The sequence below is a fragment of the Mchenga conophoros genome, linkage group LG2 (genome assembly GCF_057382185.1).
Source record: "Mchenga conophoros isolate Kocher_MC1m ecotype Shallow Benthic linkage group LG2, M_conophoros_male_GT1.1, whole genome shotgun sequence".
Lineage (NCBI taxonomy): Eukaryota > Metazoa > Chordata > Actinopteri > Cichliformes > Cichlidae > Mchenga > Mchenga conophoros.
In genome coordinates this window covers 25,751,935-25,766,608 of record NC_140527.1, presented here as the reverse complement: position 1 = coordinate 25,766,608, position 14,674 = coordinate 25,751,935, and the positions used below count along the sequence as shown (strand labels likewise).

The 14,674-nt window shown below is 39.7% G+C and overlaps 1 protein-coding gene across 8 annotated transcripts; it reads left to right on the top strand.

The window, feature by feature from the left end:
* The first annotated feature begins 1,295 nt into the window (after positions 1-1,295).
* On the top strand, positions 1,296-14,558 carry rnf44 (ring finger protein 44). Of its 8 annotated transcripts, none has more exons than XM_085290227.1 (12): positions 1,296-1,538; positions 3,029-3,135; positions 5,447-5,639; positions 5,826-6,048; positions 6,245-6,412; positions 6,831-7,004; positions 7,125-7,286; positions 9,240-9,355; positions 10,076-10,163; positions 10,411-10,532; positions 10,617-10,716; positions 10,811-14,558. In XM_085290227.1, exons 3-12 carry the CDS (start codon positions 5,533-5,535, stop codon positions 10,871-10,873), a joined length of 1,323 nt encoding a protein of 440 aa, XP_085146353.1. In that variant the 5' UTR covers positions 1,296-1,538; positions 3,029-3,135; positions 5,447-5,532; the 3' UTR covers positions 10,874-14,558. The 8 variants fall into 8 exon arrangements, with proteins under 8 accessions (XP_085146353.1, XP_085146365.1, XP_085146348.1 ...); XM_085290222.1 differs by lacking the exon at positions 1,296-1,538 and adding an exon at positions 3,353-3,433 and having other exon boundaries at positions 2,517-3,135; XM_085290229.1 differs by lacking the exon at positions 1,296-1,538 and adding an exon at positions 2,519-2,760.
* The last annotated feature ends 116 nt before the right edge of the window (positions 14,559-14,674 follow it).

Here is a 14,674-nt window from a genome sequence, read left to right as displayed (position 1 = left end):
TACTGTTCACTGAAGCCTCATCAGAAATACTGTCAGTAGAAGGGTGGCTGTCAAGAAGCCATTGTTAAGGGAGGGAAGCAAGGGGAAAAAAAGCTCATGTATGCCTTCTTACACAAGAACTGGACAGACATAGGTGCTAACAGGTCTTATGGACTGATGAATCCTAATTTGTATTTTATTTATTCAAATCATCATTAATATGTACAAAGGAGATCAGGAGAGTGTCTACAGCCACTTTTAAAACACAGATCATGGTTCAATATTGTCAGATTGAGAGCAGCCTTATTTGTCAGCATGGCAATGATCCCAAACACACTCTCACTGCACTAAAATGGTAAATGGCCTGCATTTGTATAGCGCTTTTCTAGTCCCTAAGGACCCCAAAGCGCTTCACACTACATTCAGTCATTCACCCATTCACACACTGGCGATGGCAAGCTACATTGTAGCCACAGCTGCCCTGGGGCGCACTGACAGAGGCGAGGCTGCCGGACACTGGCGCCACCGAGCCCTCTGACCACCACCAGTAGGCAAACACGGGGTTAGTATCTTGCCCAAGGATATTTGGCATGCAGCCAGGAGGCAGCCTGGGATCGAACCACCGACCTTCTGATTAGTGGCTAAAAGCATAGCTGGATAGAAAAACACACAGTGAACCACTACTATTCGACTACTAAAGGATATTACTATTAAGACAGTTCAGGCTGCATTGAAGCGTAAAGATGGTCAAACTAAATACTGACTCTCAAAAGTGTTAGAATTGTACAAACTCTGTTTTTGCCTTATAACCTGTATTTTCATGTGTTTGCACCTTTCGATAAATCGCTTCACCTATTTTCATTTTGCTAGGAAAATATAAGATGGGTGAGTCAAGACTTTTGCAAAATGCTGTACATAATGAACAACTTTTTGTACATTATATACAAAAAGTTATTCCATACTACTTCTCTAGGCAATTTTGCTTGCCCCAGGCTAAGATGTCTTAGGTTATGTAAAAACTGAAGGATAGAGTTAATTAGTTATCTTAAGTAACTAATTAACCTTTTTCAGTAAGATGATGAAGATGTCTTTCCCCCCTTTTCGCACAAATCCCAGAAGGCAAATAAAACACTTTATGTAGGGAAACTATGAACTTCCTAGTCAGACTGGCACACTTTTTTCTGTCCATTACGGTAAAAATGGCAGCGCGCCGTGTGCTCTCTGCTCTTGAAATACGCAAAAATGGGGGTGTAACAGGGAACTGCAGAAAGTCAAAACAGACACGGGGCTGGACTGCCACTTCCAAAACGAAAAGGTGGCTCCAACGGAATCAGTCTCGACCGCTGAGAAGCCACAAATGCGCACAATATATACACAGAACTTGCCGATAATGTGAGAGTGTAATGTTTAGCACCTTTTTTTTTAATAGCAGTGGTGAAATCCACGGAATGTTCCACACGGGAACAGCTGACCACAGGATGCCGCACTTAGCCTAACGAGATGTGAACATTACAAGGGAAATATCAGTCATAACTAGATGGTTGCATATTAACAATCAGGTAACGACACATCTCCTCTTCTTATTGCTTTCAAATTTGAAGATTTGCGCTGCTTTTTTTTTAACGGGAGATGGTTAGACGGCTTATTGGGGCTGTCATCCTGCTCAACCTCCAGCCCCTCCTTGTTTTGCTGCTACCGAGTGCGATGTTGTAATGTTTACATTTAGTCTATGCTGCATACGGCCACTGCACTCTCCAGTCAGCTTTGCATAGGTGCACCCTTCGAATGCATGCAAAATGTCAGAAATGCTCCGGTACTGTGCCTTGAAGCACCCAAAACGCCCTGTATTATTTACTATTCTTACAGGACAAATTGGGCCTAATAGGTAGCCTGTGAGCCCATTTAAGCTTGGTAATCTTAAAGTGCAGCATCACGTAAAATGTTTTGCAGCTGTATTCAGTCGCCAACAGAAACATAAAATCCCTTATTATGTCTGACTTGATCATGCAAGTGCAATATTACATAACCGGCTGGGTAGTCTACAGTAGGACATGGTGGCCTCCAATGAGAATCAAAACAGACTGTGTGCAACAGTGCTGTTGTTGAGTTCAAAAAGTGTGCTCTACAAACAAAAACAAAACAAACAAAAAAATTAGTAGACTAAGTTTGATTGTAATTTGATTCTAAATATTCAATCATTTTTAAGTGAGGAAAAGTGAGAAAAGTGGAAAACTGACGTATGTAAATTAGTGTTTCTTACTACTTGAGTAAGATAAATAAATAAATAAAAATAAGAATAAAAGTCAGCAATACGCATTGACAAATAATAGCAGGTCGATGCATGTACCGAATATTGCTGAATTATTGCGAATGCATTATTGAATGAGCAACTTGTGGAGGTCGAGATGGGGTTTCTGTATTTACTGGTGGGTAGCTTAACAAATAGAAATGAATACATCATAGTTTTTAGTCAATCTATATGTAAAAATCTTTGAAAGTATAGTGTAAAACCTCAAAATTGCACTTAATTGTAACACTTAATTGAATGTTTCCGGTCATCTGCACTACTTTCCCTGCGACCCCTCCGGCGGCGTTTTGTTTATAAGCTACAAGTAAGAAGCGCGGCTGCTTGTTTTGATACATTGTAGCTAAGACTGTCAGGATGTCTGCCGTCTGTGTTTGTTGAATGCTGATTGGCCGCTCGGCGAAGGAGGCGTGGTTTCGCCATAACAATGCATTTCAAGGAACATACACGCGCCAAGGAATGTTTTCTGTCTTATGGTAGCTAACGTTGTCTTTGTTACACAATTAACGGTATTTCCTGCTCAGGTAAACGCTCCGGTTAACCGACGGGCCATTTTAGCGGCTTCTGGGGAGAGACGGACTCCTTATGCAGTTGTTAAAAGCGTGTGCTAGCTGGCTAACTTTAGCAAGCTAATAGCAGCTTCGTCGGGCTCAGTGTCAAAAAAGCTGTCGAACAGAGAAGATTGAAAGTCCGTTAACGTTGGGTTTTGTTTTTTGTTTTTTGCCGATGGTGGTGGTCGTTTAGAGGCAGTTACGTGCAAGGATAACTTGATGGGACACGACATTTCGAAGGCTGAAACACCTGACATCTCCCTTTCTCGTCGAACAAGCAGACTAGCTAAAAAAAAAAAAGTAAGATATGGGCAGTGTGTTGTGACCAAACTCATTGCTGAATAATACTTGTGTCTGTCTGTGGTGTAGAATTGTTATGTGGATTTAGATGTGCAGTTGTAATAATATCTATCCAAATCTTGTAATAGCATGCTAGCTAACAAACGTTATTTGCAGCAGCTGCATCATTGGACAAAGCGTTAGCCTAGCTCGTCTAAAGTTAGCTGTTCTCCTTCAGCAGGGGACATCTGATTTGCCCTGGTTATAAGGAACTGGCGGATGCCCCGATATCATTGTTTCTCATCTTGCAGCAATGCGTGTAAGGCTTTTACCTAATGTCGTTGTGAAATTATGTTGTGGTGCAGTGGCCTCACAAGCTGCACAGTAGCGAGCTTACCCGCTTACCTACCACATCTTTTGTTGTTGCTTTGTCTTATGAGCACATGGCTTTCCATGTTTTTGTTCATGCACGCTGCAGCGACCCCTGTTTATCAGCACCCACAATGTAATCGCATCAGTTACACCACCGCTTGCACATTCCTTAGCTGTTGATATTGCATTATTGTAGTTTAACTCAAGTCATGTCCACGTATAATACAGACAATGCAGTAAAGTCGGAATAAAGTAGTGTATATTATCGACCTGGCTTTTTAAACAATTCATTATTAGTGGCAATACCGCTGGATGTAATTATCCAGTTCCTGTTAGTCCAGTTAGGCACCTGTAACTAGCAACATGATGTGTTTGTTACATTTTCATATCTCGGAGTAGGCAACAGTAAGTGAAACAGACAGGAGGCCCCTCAGAGAAGAGGTGTAGTTTAGAATTTACTATTTTATACAGATTTTATTTATTTATTTTTTAGCTCAAGTGATATTTATTCGATAATGTATAAATGAGTTATAGAAATTGTCAGTTTTAGTTTACAGCCCAGTAGCAAATTAAAGGGGAAGGGGGAAAAGGAAAGGAACCTTGAGCCTTACTTTAAATGAAAGGGATCTGAGCATTCTGATATGATTTTTTTTTTTCCCCTTTGGCTCTGCTTGTTCACTTGGAAGGTAGGGCTGCTGAAAATCAATATAAAGTTGTTCAGAATAATATCTTTTATCCTGGGATGAAACCTTGTTGGTCAGATGGCAGTGCCTGCGAAAGCATAGGACAGTTCTAGGTATTTTTTTTAAAAAGTGGCTAACAATCCAAATTTAAAGTCATACATTGATGTCATTAAGTTGGAAATTAATGAGGAAAAATAATTTGGTGTGTGTGTGAGGACAACATACTGATTTATTTAGCATCAAGAATGACTGTCAGTGAAATTGATGATTACTTTTGCACCTCCTCACACAACACTGTGTTTGTGTGTGTTACATTTGCTATTAACTGGTGGAATCTGTTGTGTAGGTTTATCTGGCCTTGCAAATTAAAGATGAATTTTCTTGACAAAAAGAGGGTAAAATACTTTTTTGTGGGTTGTGGGCTTTCTTATCTACCAAAGGCCCATTTTGAGTCTGGAAAAGCACTGTTCTATTGTGCTGCCAACCTGACAATGGCCACATCCAATAGGCACAAGGATCACTGAATGGTTTGAGTATGAAAATGATATGACTCATAAGCTTTGGCCTTTGCAAACACTAGATCTCGACACAGTGAATGCGTGTTACACAGCTCTCTCACTAAAATCATCAAAACACCAGATGAGGGAAAATCTTTTGGAGGAATGGTTTTCCATTAATCTATTTGTTTCAGGGACTTGTAGAATGGTCACCAAAGGTGCACGTGGTGGCCCAACACCCTGCTATGTTGGCTTTCCCTTTAAATTTAGCACTTAAATAAAGGGAGCTGCGGTGAATATACTTTAGCTCCTTTTTCATAAATTCTGAGTCCTGAATGAGGTCATTAAAACAAAGCAGTGAGATATGGGCCTAGGAGCAATTAAATCCTCTTGTGCCTTAGTAAAACATGAAGTTACAGACACTTTCTTAAGTCACATATCTTGTTATGTTGCTTGTATTATGAAATTTACAGGTTAGTTCATAAAAATGCTCTTGTTTCATATTTAATCTAACCAAAACAGTGTGCAGATAGTGTCAGTGATCCTGTTATCAGCCTTCTTTTTTGATCCAATTTGGGTTAAGATCCTGGAAATCTTTGTGAATCTTACATAGAGGGTCCTTTTAAAAAGGTTAATATTCGTTTTATTTTCTACCCATAAACTTCACTTATCATTGGTGCATGCTCAGTTAATAGACACAGCAATAAGCACTGCAGCATAATCATGATTATTAACGTGACAGTTGGCATTTTTGTTGTTGGTGTTTTTTTTTCTTTGCAGGGTTAAGACAATCAGAGGCAACATACAAGTGCCTCCACTGTACGATTTCCTTTCCCAGAGCGTGACTCGTCTGCACGACGTCACCAATGCGACCATGGGAAATAGCAGTAAATAGGCTGCCACCAACAGCCCCCTTAAACCCGAGGAGGTTCCTTGGAGAGCCCTGCAACGCCCCAGTGCACCTCAGGAGAAGGTAAACTCTCAGCCCTGTCTTTCCATCCAGGATTGTTGTTTTGAGTTATTTTTGAAGTATAGTTTTGCATCAAGCATGTCAAATGGTTTCTAGAACAATTTCAGACCATATACCTTCATACAATGTACTCAGTGTTTGTAGCAATCACTTGTTGTTGTTTTGTTTTTTCCCTATATGGACATATAGCCCACCAATAAGACGCCAGTGGGGGAGACGAGACAGACCTGTACTGCACACTTCGCCGGTCCAGGATGAGAACTTCCATCATCTGCTTTTCTCCCAACACCACCAACAGGTTCCTTTAGATGAGTCCAGACAGTACAGCCACACCAGCACAGCACCACGCATGCTTCACCCTGCTGCTCACCTGCCCCAGCAGAGCCCCATCATGGTGGATCTACATGACCAGGTAACAGTGAGAGTAACTTGTTTCTACCATTTGTTAAATGTGTTAAGCTGTGCTATCTAACTGGATGTATTCACAGTAATATATTATTTTAAGTCTCTTGTGGGTTAATATGTAATAAATGTTTTTTAACAGACAGACATCTGTTTTTTTTTCTTGTTTTGCCTCATCTTGCCCCCTTACTTTGTTCCCTTAAAAGATGCACCAGGGATCGGTTCCTATATCATACACTGTTACGACGGTGACGACCCACGGATTTCCCATGCACACCGGGCAGCCCCTTCCAGGGTGCAACACTCAGCAGCTCCCAGCATGCTCGGTAATGTTCAGCGGACAGCTCTCTCTGCTCTGCTGCCTTCCTCCTCCTGTGAGTTTGAAAAGGAAGAGCCCAAATGTCAGTGGCATCCATGTAGCACGCCATAACAGCCATGCAATCTGTCACTGTTCATGATTAGCAAACAAGCTTCTTGGATTTGTAAATTAGTGTTCATGTTAGCATAAAAATGAGTCAGGCAGTGTGAAATAAGATTTTTGGCATATTTAATTTTTTTTTTTTTGTTGTTGTTTTTTAACTGTTATTAAGCAGACTGGTGTTGTGTTAGTAATGTCAGTGGTGTGGCTTTATGCAGCACATTGCTTCTATTCACTACACGCTTTCATTATAGCTGCATTATTGTGAATATAAGGAGCAAATTTGCTTTGGTTAAGTGGAGGCTTATTCAAAATACTGGGTTTGATTCTAAATTGACTTAAATGTTTGTTCTTGTGGTGTTTTCTCTCCTCAGCTCATACAGGCATGTACCATGCAGCATATACCGGTGTCTTATCAAGCCTTCCCACCCCTGATCTCCAGCGAACATTTTGTATTGCACCCAACCCCATCTGTACCACCCCACCAGCCACCGCACCTTACTCCTTTGAGCCAGTTTGTCCCTTTACAGCCTCAGCACCCACGCATGGTGAGTACTGCACTGTATATTTTTGTTCTATAATAAAAATCTAGAAAAAGAGAGAATATTGTCGCTTGTTGGTCAGTCTGCATGCTTAACCCGATGCTGACCTTTTCTGTCTCCTGGCAGCCTCTACAGAGGGTAGACAATGAAGTTGACCTAAGAGGGGACCAGCACCCATTAGGCACCTTCTCCTACCCTCCCTCTCATCACCCACCAGCGCTGCCTCCTTCTTTGCCCCTTCAGTATCTTCCTCAAGAGCCTCTGCATCAGGAGCTTCCCTTTGGAGTGGTAAGACAGCCTGTGACTCGCACAGTTAAACAGATTAACAACTGGAGCTCTATTTTTTAGGGAACTAACATTAATGTTAGCTTTACTGCTGCAAAAAGTTGGATGAGTCCTTCCAATGTTACAGTTACATTGTCTTGATTGAACGTTATGTACTTTTTGCCTTTACCAGCTATATTTATATTTATAAGTCAAGATAAAGTCAGTAGTTGGTAAATGCGTGTATTCCAATTGAGTTAGAACTAACTTGTCTGTTTAGAAAAACTTTTTTCCCACTTTGAAAATATGAATCCACTGAATGATCTCCTAGTTTTTGACATGCCCTGGTGGTTTTGGGTTGAGCAGAGAGCATGGAAAGCGTCTCAAATTCACACGCCAGTGTGCTCTAATCTGAGTAGGCGCATACACACTGATGCATTTAAGTATGCCAGAAGCTTTACAGAAGATTAAGATTTTTGAGGTGTGAAATTGAAGTTAGAAATCTAAAGTACCGTAGTAATACTTATATTGGTTACAATGTGTTCATGTAAATATGAAATAACAGACACATTGTGTTCATATTTACAAAGTAAGAGTCTGAACTGAAACAATCCTTTTTGAGTTTTTGAAATACTGAACACATTTTTGCACAAATTTGTAAATTGTATTTTCTGTAGGTCTTTCAAAGCTGCTCCTTTTTCACTCGTTTTCAGTCCATTCCTTGTACCTGACTATTTTCAGATGAGTTTTTTTTTTTTTTTTTTGACCTATGAAACATTAAAGCATAAGGAAAATACCTAACTCAATACACATAATAGAAAACTTGGCAAAGAACCAATTTAAAATTTTATCTTTAGCTATTTTGTTACTAGCAGCTTGTCGCAGAATGAAAACACAGTTTGACAGGCATAAAATAGCACTTGTGCCAACAAGATGCAAAGAGCTATTAGTTGAACATTTGGCATTTCTTGACATGTTGTCCAGTGTGTCCTTAAAAATTAAGGGCAATTGGAGGACAAAAAAAGTGTCATGCCTAAAAAACTATCTGCAGCAGATGAACAGGATAAGTTGTGTCCTTAAGAAATAGGGAAAAGCAAAGAACAGACACTTGAGAGACGCATCTGGCCCTTCAGTTGATCCATCTACATAAGCGTCATCAGAAATGGTGTCAGTGGAAGGATGGCTGTCAAGAAGCCATTCTTAAGGAAGCGAAATGGGGAGAAAAAACAGAGGTATGCCAAATTACACAAGAACTGGACTGAAAATCAGTGGCAACAGGTCTTATGGAGTGAACCCAAATTTGAAAGATTTGGTATAATACGTACACGGAGGTCAGAAGAGTAGCAGTACAGTGTCTACATCAATCTGTAGAACACAGTGGAAGCCCTGTTGTCATTTGGAGCAGCATTTGAGCCTGTGATGTTGGTAATCTTGTTAACTGATGGAATTATGAACAGAGAAAAGTACTGTCAGATATTAACTCACCATATGCACTGTAACTACAAACAAATATTGACTTTCAAGCCTGTTAGAATTGTACAAACTTTTTTTTTCAGCATATGTTTGCGCATTTTAATAAATCACTGCATCTATTTCCCATTTTCCTAGTGAAATATAAAGAAATGGGGTGTAGCTCAAGCATTTTGCACTGTATAGTAATTCATGTGATTCACGTTTGTGACTGGTATGAGAACAATTTCTCTGAATAATCAGCAGTTTTAGGCACATTACTTGCAAATTGTAATAATTGGCTCCCTATTTATTTAACATAGAAAATGTAATATTATTACTGTGCTTAAAAGTAGCTGGTCACATTCTGTTCCAGCTGTTTCAAATGTTGCTTTACATCAACTTCAAAGCATGAAAATTAATTTCTGTAAAATATTAATACTGAATTTACTGTCATTTGAAGGTAAAATGGAAGAAAAGGTACAACTTTAAACACTGAATTGTTTGACACTGTGTGTCTTTCTGCAGCCATATCCACACATGCTGCCCCGGCGAATGAGTGGACAGAGATACCGGTTGCAGCAGCCTCTCCCCCCACCTCCCCCTCCCCCATCTTACTACCCAGGCTTCCTCCCTTACTTCCTGTGAGTATCTGCAGGAAAAGCACACCTCTTGATGAAATATAGCAGTTTTAATCATATACTTTTTTTCAATAAAAACTGCCTGATTACACTGATTTTAGTGCATGGGCTTGATGATTGACTGCAGCTACATCAGGGTTAAAGGGGACATGAAATGCTACACATATAAAGGAGCCCTGCTCTCAAAAACTAACATAGATGCAACTCTGTGAAGCTGGATTTCAGAAACAAGTACTTAAAGTTATAAAAACATGTTTAGCGCCATCTTCTGTCAGTTTGGAGTGTGAAGTCATGTGGTTGGTTGTGGATTAATAGACTTACATTCGTTTATATTAGCGAACTAGTGACAGATTTGATAACTCAGAGGAAACTAGCGACACTATTAGTAAAAGTCAGCTGGCTCTGGCTGCAACAATGTGTTTTAGGATATACTGTCCATGTTCACCCACTTACTCTTTAGCTGTAAGTGGCTCTACATTGTTTGGCTAGCTGCACTCAAACAGGAATATGTTTAGTGTTTCATATCCTTTTTAAATTTATGCAGATATTGATGATGATAATGACTTTTGAATCTCTGCTGTCTAAAAATAAATGGAGGTTCAATGTAGCTGCCACTCAGTGCTAGTATTTGCACGGCATGTGCTGCCTTTTGACAAGGAGAAATTATGTGTTTGGGTTCAGTTCTTTCTTACACCTGTTGTCTCTGTGTGTTTGCATGCTCAGGTCAATGCTTCCTGTGCCTCCAACAGCAGTGGGCCCAGCCATCAGTTTAGACCTGGATGTGGATGATGTGGAGATGGAGAACTATGAAGTTAGTGAATTTGTTAATCGCTCATTTGTCACATGTAAACTTGTTTCCACGCTGAATTGACATTACATACCAAAGGGTTGCAGTAATACAAATGCATCATAGCGCTCATTGTTCTTGAATTCTGACTTCATGTACAAGTGCTGAAAAACACCTATAAAATACAATTCTCATTTCTATATGTGGATCAAAAACCTAGAAGGAACACCAAAAACATCAACATAATTTCCCTCTCTCTCTCTCTTCTTAGGCATTACTGAATCTGGCAGAGAGGTTGGGTGAAGCAAAACCACGAGGACTCACAAAAGCAGATATAGAGCAACTTCCGTCCTATAGATTCAACTCAGAGAATCATCTATCTGAACAAACGCTGTAAGATCATCTCTCACTTTTCAGTAGGATTCAGTAAGTGTAGATTGGCTTAATGATACTAACCAGTCCCCTCCATCCCTTCAGGTGTGTTGTGTGCTTTAGTGACTTTGAGTGTAGGCAGCTACTTCGTGTATTACCGTGTAACCACGAATTCCACGCCAAGTGTGTGGACAAGTGGTTAAAGGTAAGCGGATGTCTGCTTAAACCTTTAAAAAGTATATTTTTAGCACTTTGTTTAGAAGACTTTGTCTTTACACTGAGTGTTGTTTGGCTTTCAGACCAATCGCACTTGTCCTATTTGCCGAGCCGATGCCTCGGACGTACACCGGGAGGTGGAGTGAGAACTGTCTCTGAGTGCTGAACTGGAAAGCTGCACACACCAGAGTCTGCCCCAAAGCTGGGGACACCTGCCCCTGCGTCCTCCAGTAATTATTGCTTACCAACCCACTACTCCTGCCCCTTCCTAAATAAAAAGCAATCCAGGATTGTTTCTGGAGCCTGTTGTACCTCTGCTGTGCTTCATCACCCGAGTCACATGAAACCCACTGCCTATCGCAGCCTATAGCCAGAGATCTGGGATCGCCAGCCAGTTCTTTCTCTGCCCCCTCGTTGCAGATTCCAAAGATTTTTCCCTGCAATGCATTATTTGCTGCTTTTGTTTACAGGGTTTCTTTTAAATTTGGTGGATTTGGTTGGGGCGTTTGTGAAAAGTGGGGGTCCTGCTTTGGAAGAGGTGAGTCGGAAGCCTGGATAATGATGGCTGGACACCGTGTGCAATTAGCAGAAAAATAATAGGAGTACTTCAACATGGGTATCTGTGTTTGGAGGCGACACCTAACCATCATAGATGCATGTTTGTGTAGGTGTTGGGCAAAGTGACTTGTTAATAATGTATGTTCTGCAATAATGTATTGATCCTTTTAACGGTTTTATCCATTATTTGTTTTTAGGGTTGTTTTTTTGTTTGTTTGTTTTTATTTTAGTTTTTTTGCCGATGCTATTGTGAAAGTGTGACTTGCTGTGGTTCAGTGCAGATTCTGTTAAGCCTGAGGTTTATGGACTGCAACCATGGGGTATCCTCTACCCCAGATAATCCACTCTGGAACACGGATCTGTACAAAAAGCAGTCGTAGATTAATGGACTGCGTCTTTTCGAGGTCATCCGGCATAACTGCACAAGTGCTTCATCCACCCTCCACGTCAGCATTGTTCCTCTGGCAAAGTGTGTACGCGTGTGTGCATATTGTGCGTGTATGTTTGTCCTGTTCACAGAGCCAATGCATTGTGTAACCACTGGATACAGGGCAGCATGCTAGGATTTGCATGAACTGTTGATTCAGACTAGCAATATTTTAATCAAGCATTGCCACCAAAATTATCAAATTTTAAAGAAATAGAAAAGACAAAGAAGCATACTAAATGAATTGCTTGCTTGTTCAGAAAGCGCCATGAGAGAAGACTTAGCATGTGAATACACCATGGCTGTGTATTTAAAGTATGGGAGTACTCTTCTGAGGGGTATGCTGATGCCATAGTGCTCTGGAGACCTGTGCAGAAAGCAATATGTGCAGTGAGTGGCGAGTTTTAAATGAACATTTTTCTTCCCCTTTTAGGAAGACTGGGCTTTTTATTTCATTGTTTGTGAGCCAAATCCTATATACATATATAGCCTACTGTTGAAGATTTCAGATCTGCCTTTTTATGACCTTGACAAGCACAAACCTGTTACTAATCCTGAAAATACTATGTCATTTCCACTTGTTTTGAAAGTATGCCGTTTTATTTCCTTTTTTTAAGGTTTATTTATTGGTTTTACGTTCTAGAGAAAATGCATTGAAGAAAACAGTTAGAGCACTAACAATGTTTGTGTAAGTGTTATAATCTGGTAACTCGGTCAGGTCATTGTCTTAGGCCATGGTAATGGTGTTTGTAAAAGAGCCAACTGTATGTATAGCTTCAGTGTGAATGCTTTTAGATAAACGTTTGAAGACAGAAGAATGTTGACAAAACCTTGTAGAAGTCACTGATGACACTCCACCAGCTCTACAGTGATCAGAGCGGGCTTCAAATGACACGGAGCTGGAGTGTTCAGTAGTGTAGAAACACTGTTTGACTTCTAGTTCCCTGCTTGCGTTGATGCTAAAAAAAGAAAACAGGATCTATTAGGGGTGGGAGGGAAAAGAGCAACATATGAACTTTTGCTTTTAATTCTCTCTTGCCTCCTAACTGCCCCACTAAGCACTAACAGGCGGTTGTAACCTTTGCTTTTATGTGTAAAGGGATCTTGCCTTTTTTTTTTCCTTTTAATTTTGTTTCTTACGTGAATGTGAGTCGTTGATGTGTGCCACCTTCAAGAGAAAAAAAGCCATTTAATGAGTTAAACCCACAGCTTTGAGAATTAACCTATGTGTACATATCTATTCGCTGGCATATATTGTAAGTTTAAAAAAAAAAAATCACTCAGGGCCTCTCGGTATATAAAAATAAAGGAGAACAGTCCATTTCAGATGGAAAGGATGCCATGAAAAGGGTATATCTGAATTTAGTTTGGTCATTTTCCTCAGACCATAAATAATTTAATGTAATCAATTATAATATTCAGTTTTGTCTGAAATAGTAGATATTACATCATTTAAAGACAGGCATGCAAGAAAAAAAGATCAGTAAATATGTTAATAATATTCACTGAAAAGAGGCAATGTACACTGCAACTCATTTACAAGTGTATTATTCAAACCTGTTTGACTTTTGTTCTTGTACTCAAACCATATGTTCAGACATAGCGGTTGTGATCCCATTTCTAAACGTGCCACAGTGCACACTATCCTACCTAATTCACTCCCAGATCTATTTCAGAGGTGTTTTGCATGACTTTAAAAAAAAAAACAAGAAGAAGAAGGAAAAAAAAGGAAAAACAAGTGTTATAGTGGAGGATCTCTCAAAATCTGGTCGGGACCTATTTAATGGTGCACAATATGCATGCTTGTCAACCAGATCCCAACTGATTTTTAGCTCTAGTTGGCTTCGGGTTCTGGGGGTTTGGATCTTAACGCTCAGCTGATAACTGCCATGCATTGTACTGCACACATTTGTAATAGAACTGAATGACTACAAGATTTTATTGCGCTAATTTCATTTTATAGAAAAGAAGAAGAGAAAAAAAAAAGACTGGTCTTGAATCCAGAAATTCTTACATACATTGTGTTACTGTTCTTGCCCTGACGACTGAAAATTACATGCTCTGAAACTACTGTAGTTTATCAAAAGCCATAGTGAAAAGGTGCTAGATGTTCTGCTTTTAGGTATGAAAACTCACTTGCGTGAATGCAATAGTTTGTCATGGATCCCATGTATTCTTAAAGCATGTTATACCAATACCCCTAAACAATGTAAGTGAAAACCAATATAGTTTAAGGGATTTAAAAAAAAAGAAAAAAGGAAAAAAAGAAAGTGTTGTCATACTTATTTCAGTGTAGTACTTTACCTGCCTATCAGGCTCTTGCTCTCAGTGTATCAATATCTTAAAAATATATTGTTCACATATAGATTACCTTAATTCATGTTAATGTTAGCACTGTTCTTTTTGGAGTAAATATTTAATTGACAATATCCAGTTACCCTATTAATTAAAAAGAACCTCCCATTAAGGCCTAGGTAATGAAGTAATTTTTAACGACAATTGAGAATAGAGTCTTGTAGTCTTTCTGTTAAGAGTTATTGAATAATCTCACAGCTTGTGTGGTGGAAAACTGTGTTCCAATAAGCAGCTAAAATTTATTTAGGATTTGTGATCGATTGCTCCGTAGACGCCATTTATTGTTTACCAATGATTTTTCTTTTTTTGCTGTGGTGGGATAGTGGTTTACTGTTCTTACTCTCCTTGGCCTCTAGGGGCCCTCGCCTGAACACCAGACTACCCACCCACCAACAGAGCCAGGGGCATGTGTTCTGTGTTAGGCAGATATTTTGCTTTGGTACTTGCACATTTACAGTTACCTCATTTTTTCCATGTTTGTATTGGGGCGGGTGGGAGGGGGAGAAAACAACTAATATATATTATATATAGGAAATGGTTCTTATTAATGTTATAATTTTTCATTCCATTGGAATCATATTGTTTGTAGCATTTAACATAACTAGTT

Bases quoted from the DNA above. Each gene is read 5' to 3' on its own strand.
- rnf44 (XM_085290239.1), top strand. From the start codon at position 5,533: ATGCGACCATGGGAAATAGCAGTAAATAGGCTGCCACCAACAGCCCCC. The intron at 6,049-6,244 runs GTAACAGTGAGA...TTCCCTTAAAAG, and splicing joins TGGTGGATCTACATGACCAG to ATGCACCAGGGATCGGTTCC. The intron at 10,717-10,810 runs GTAAGCGGATGT...TTTGGCTTTCAG, and splicing joins GTGTGGACAAGTGGTTAAAG to ACCAATCGCACTTGTCCTAT.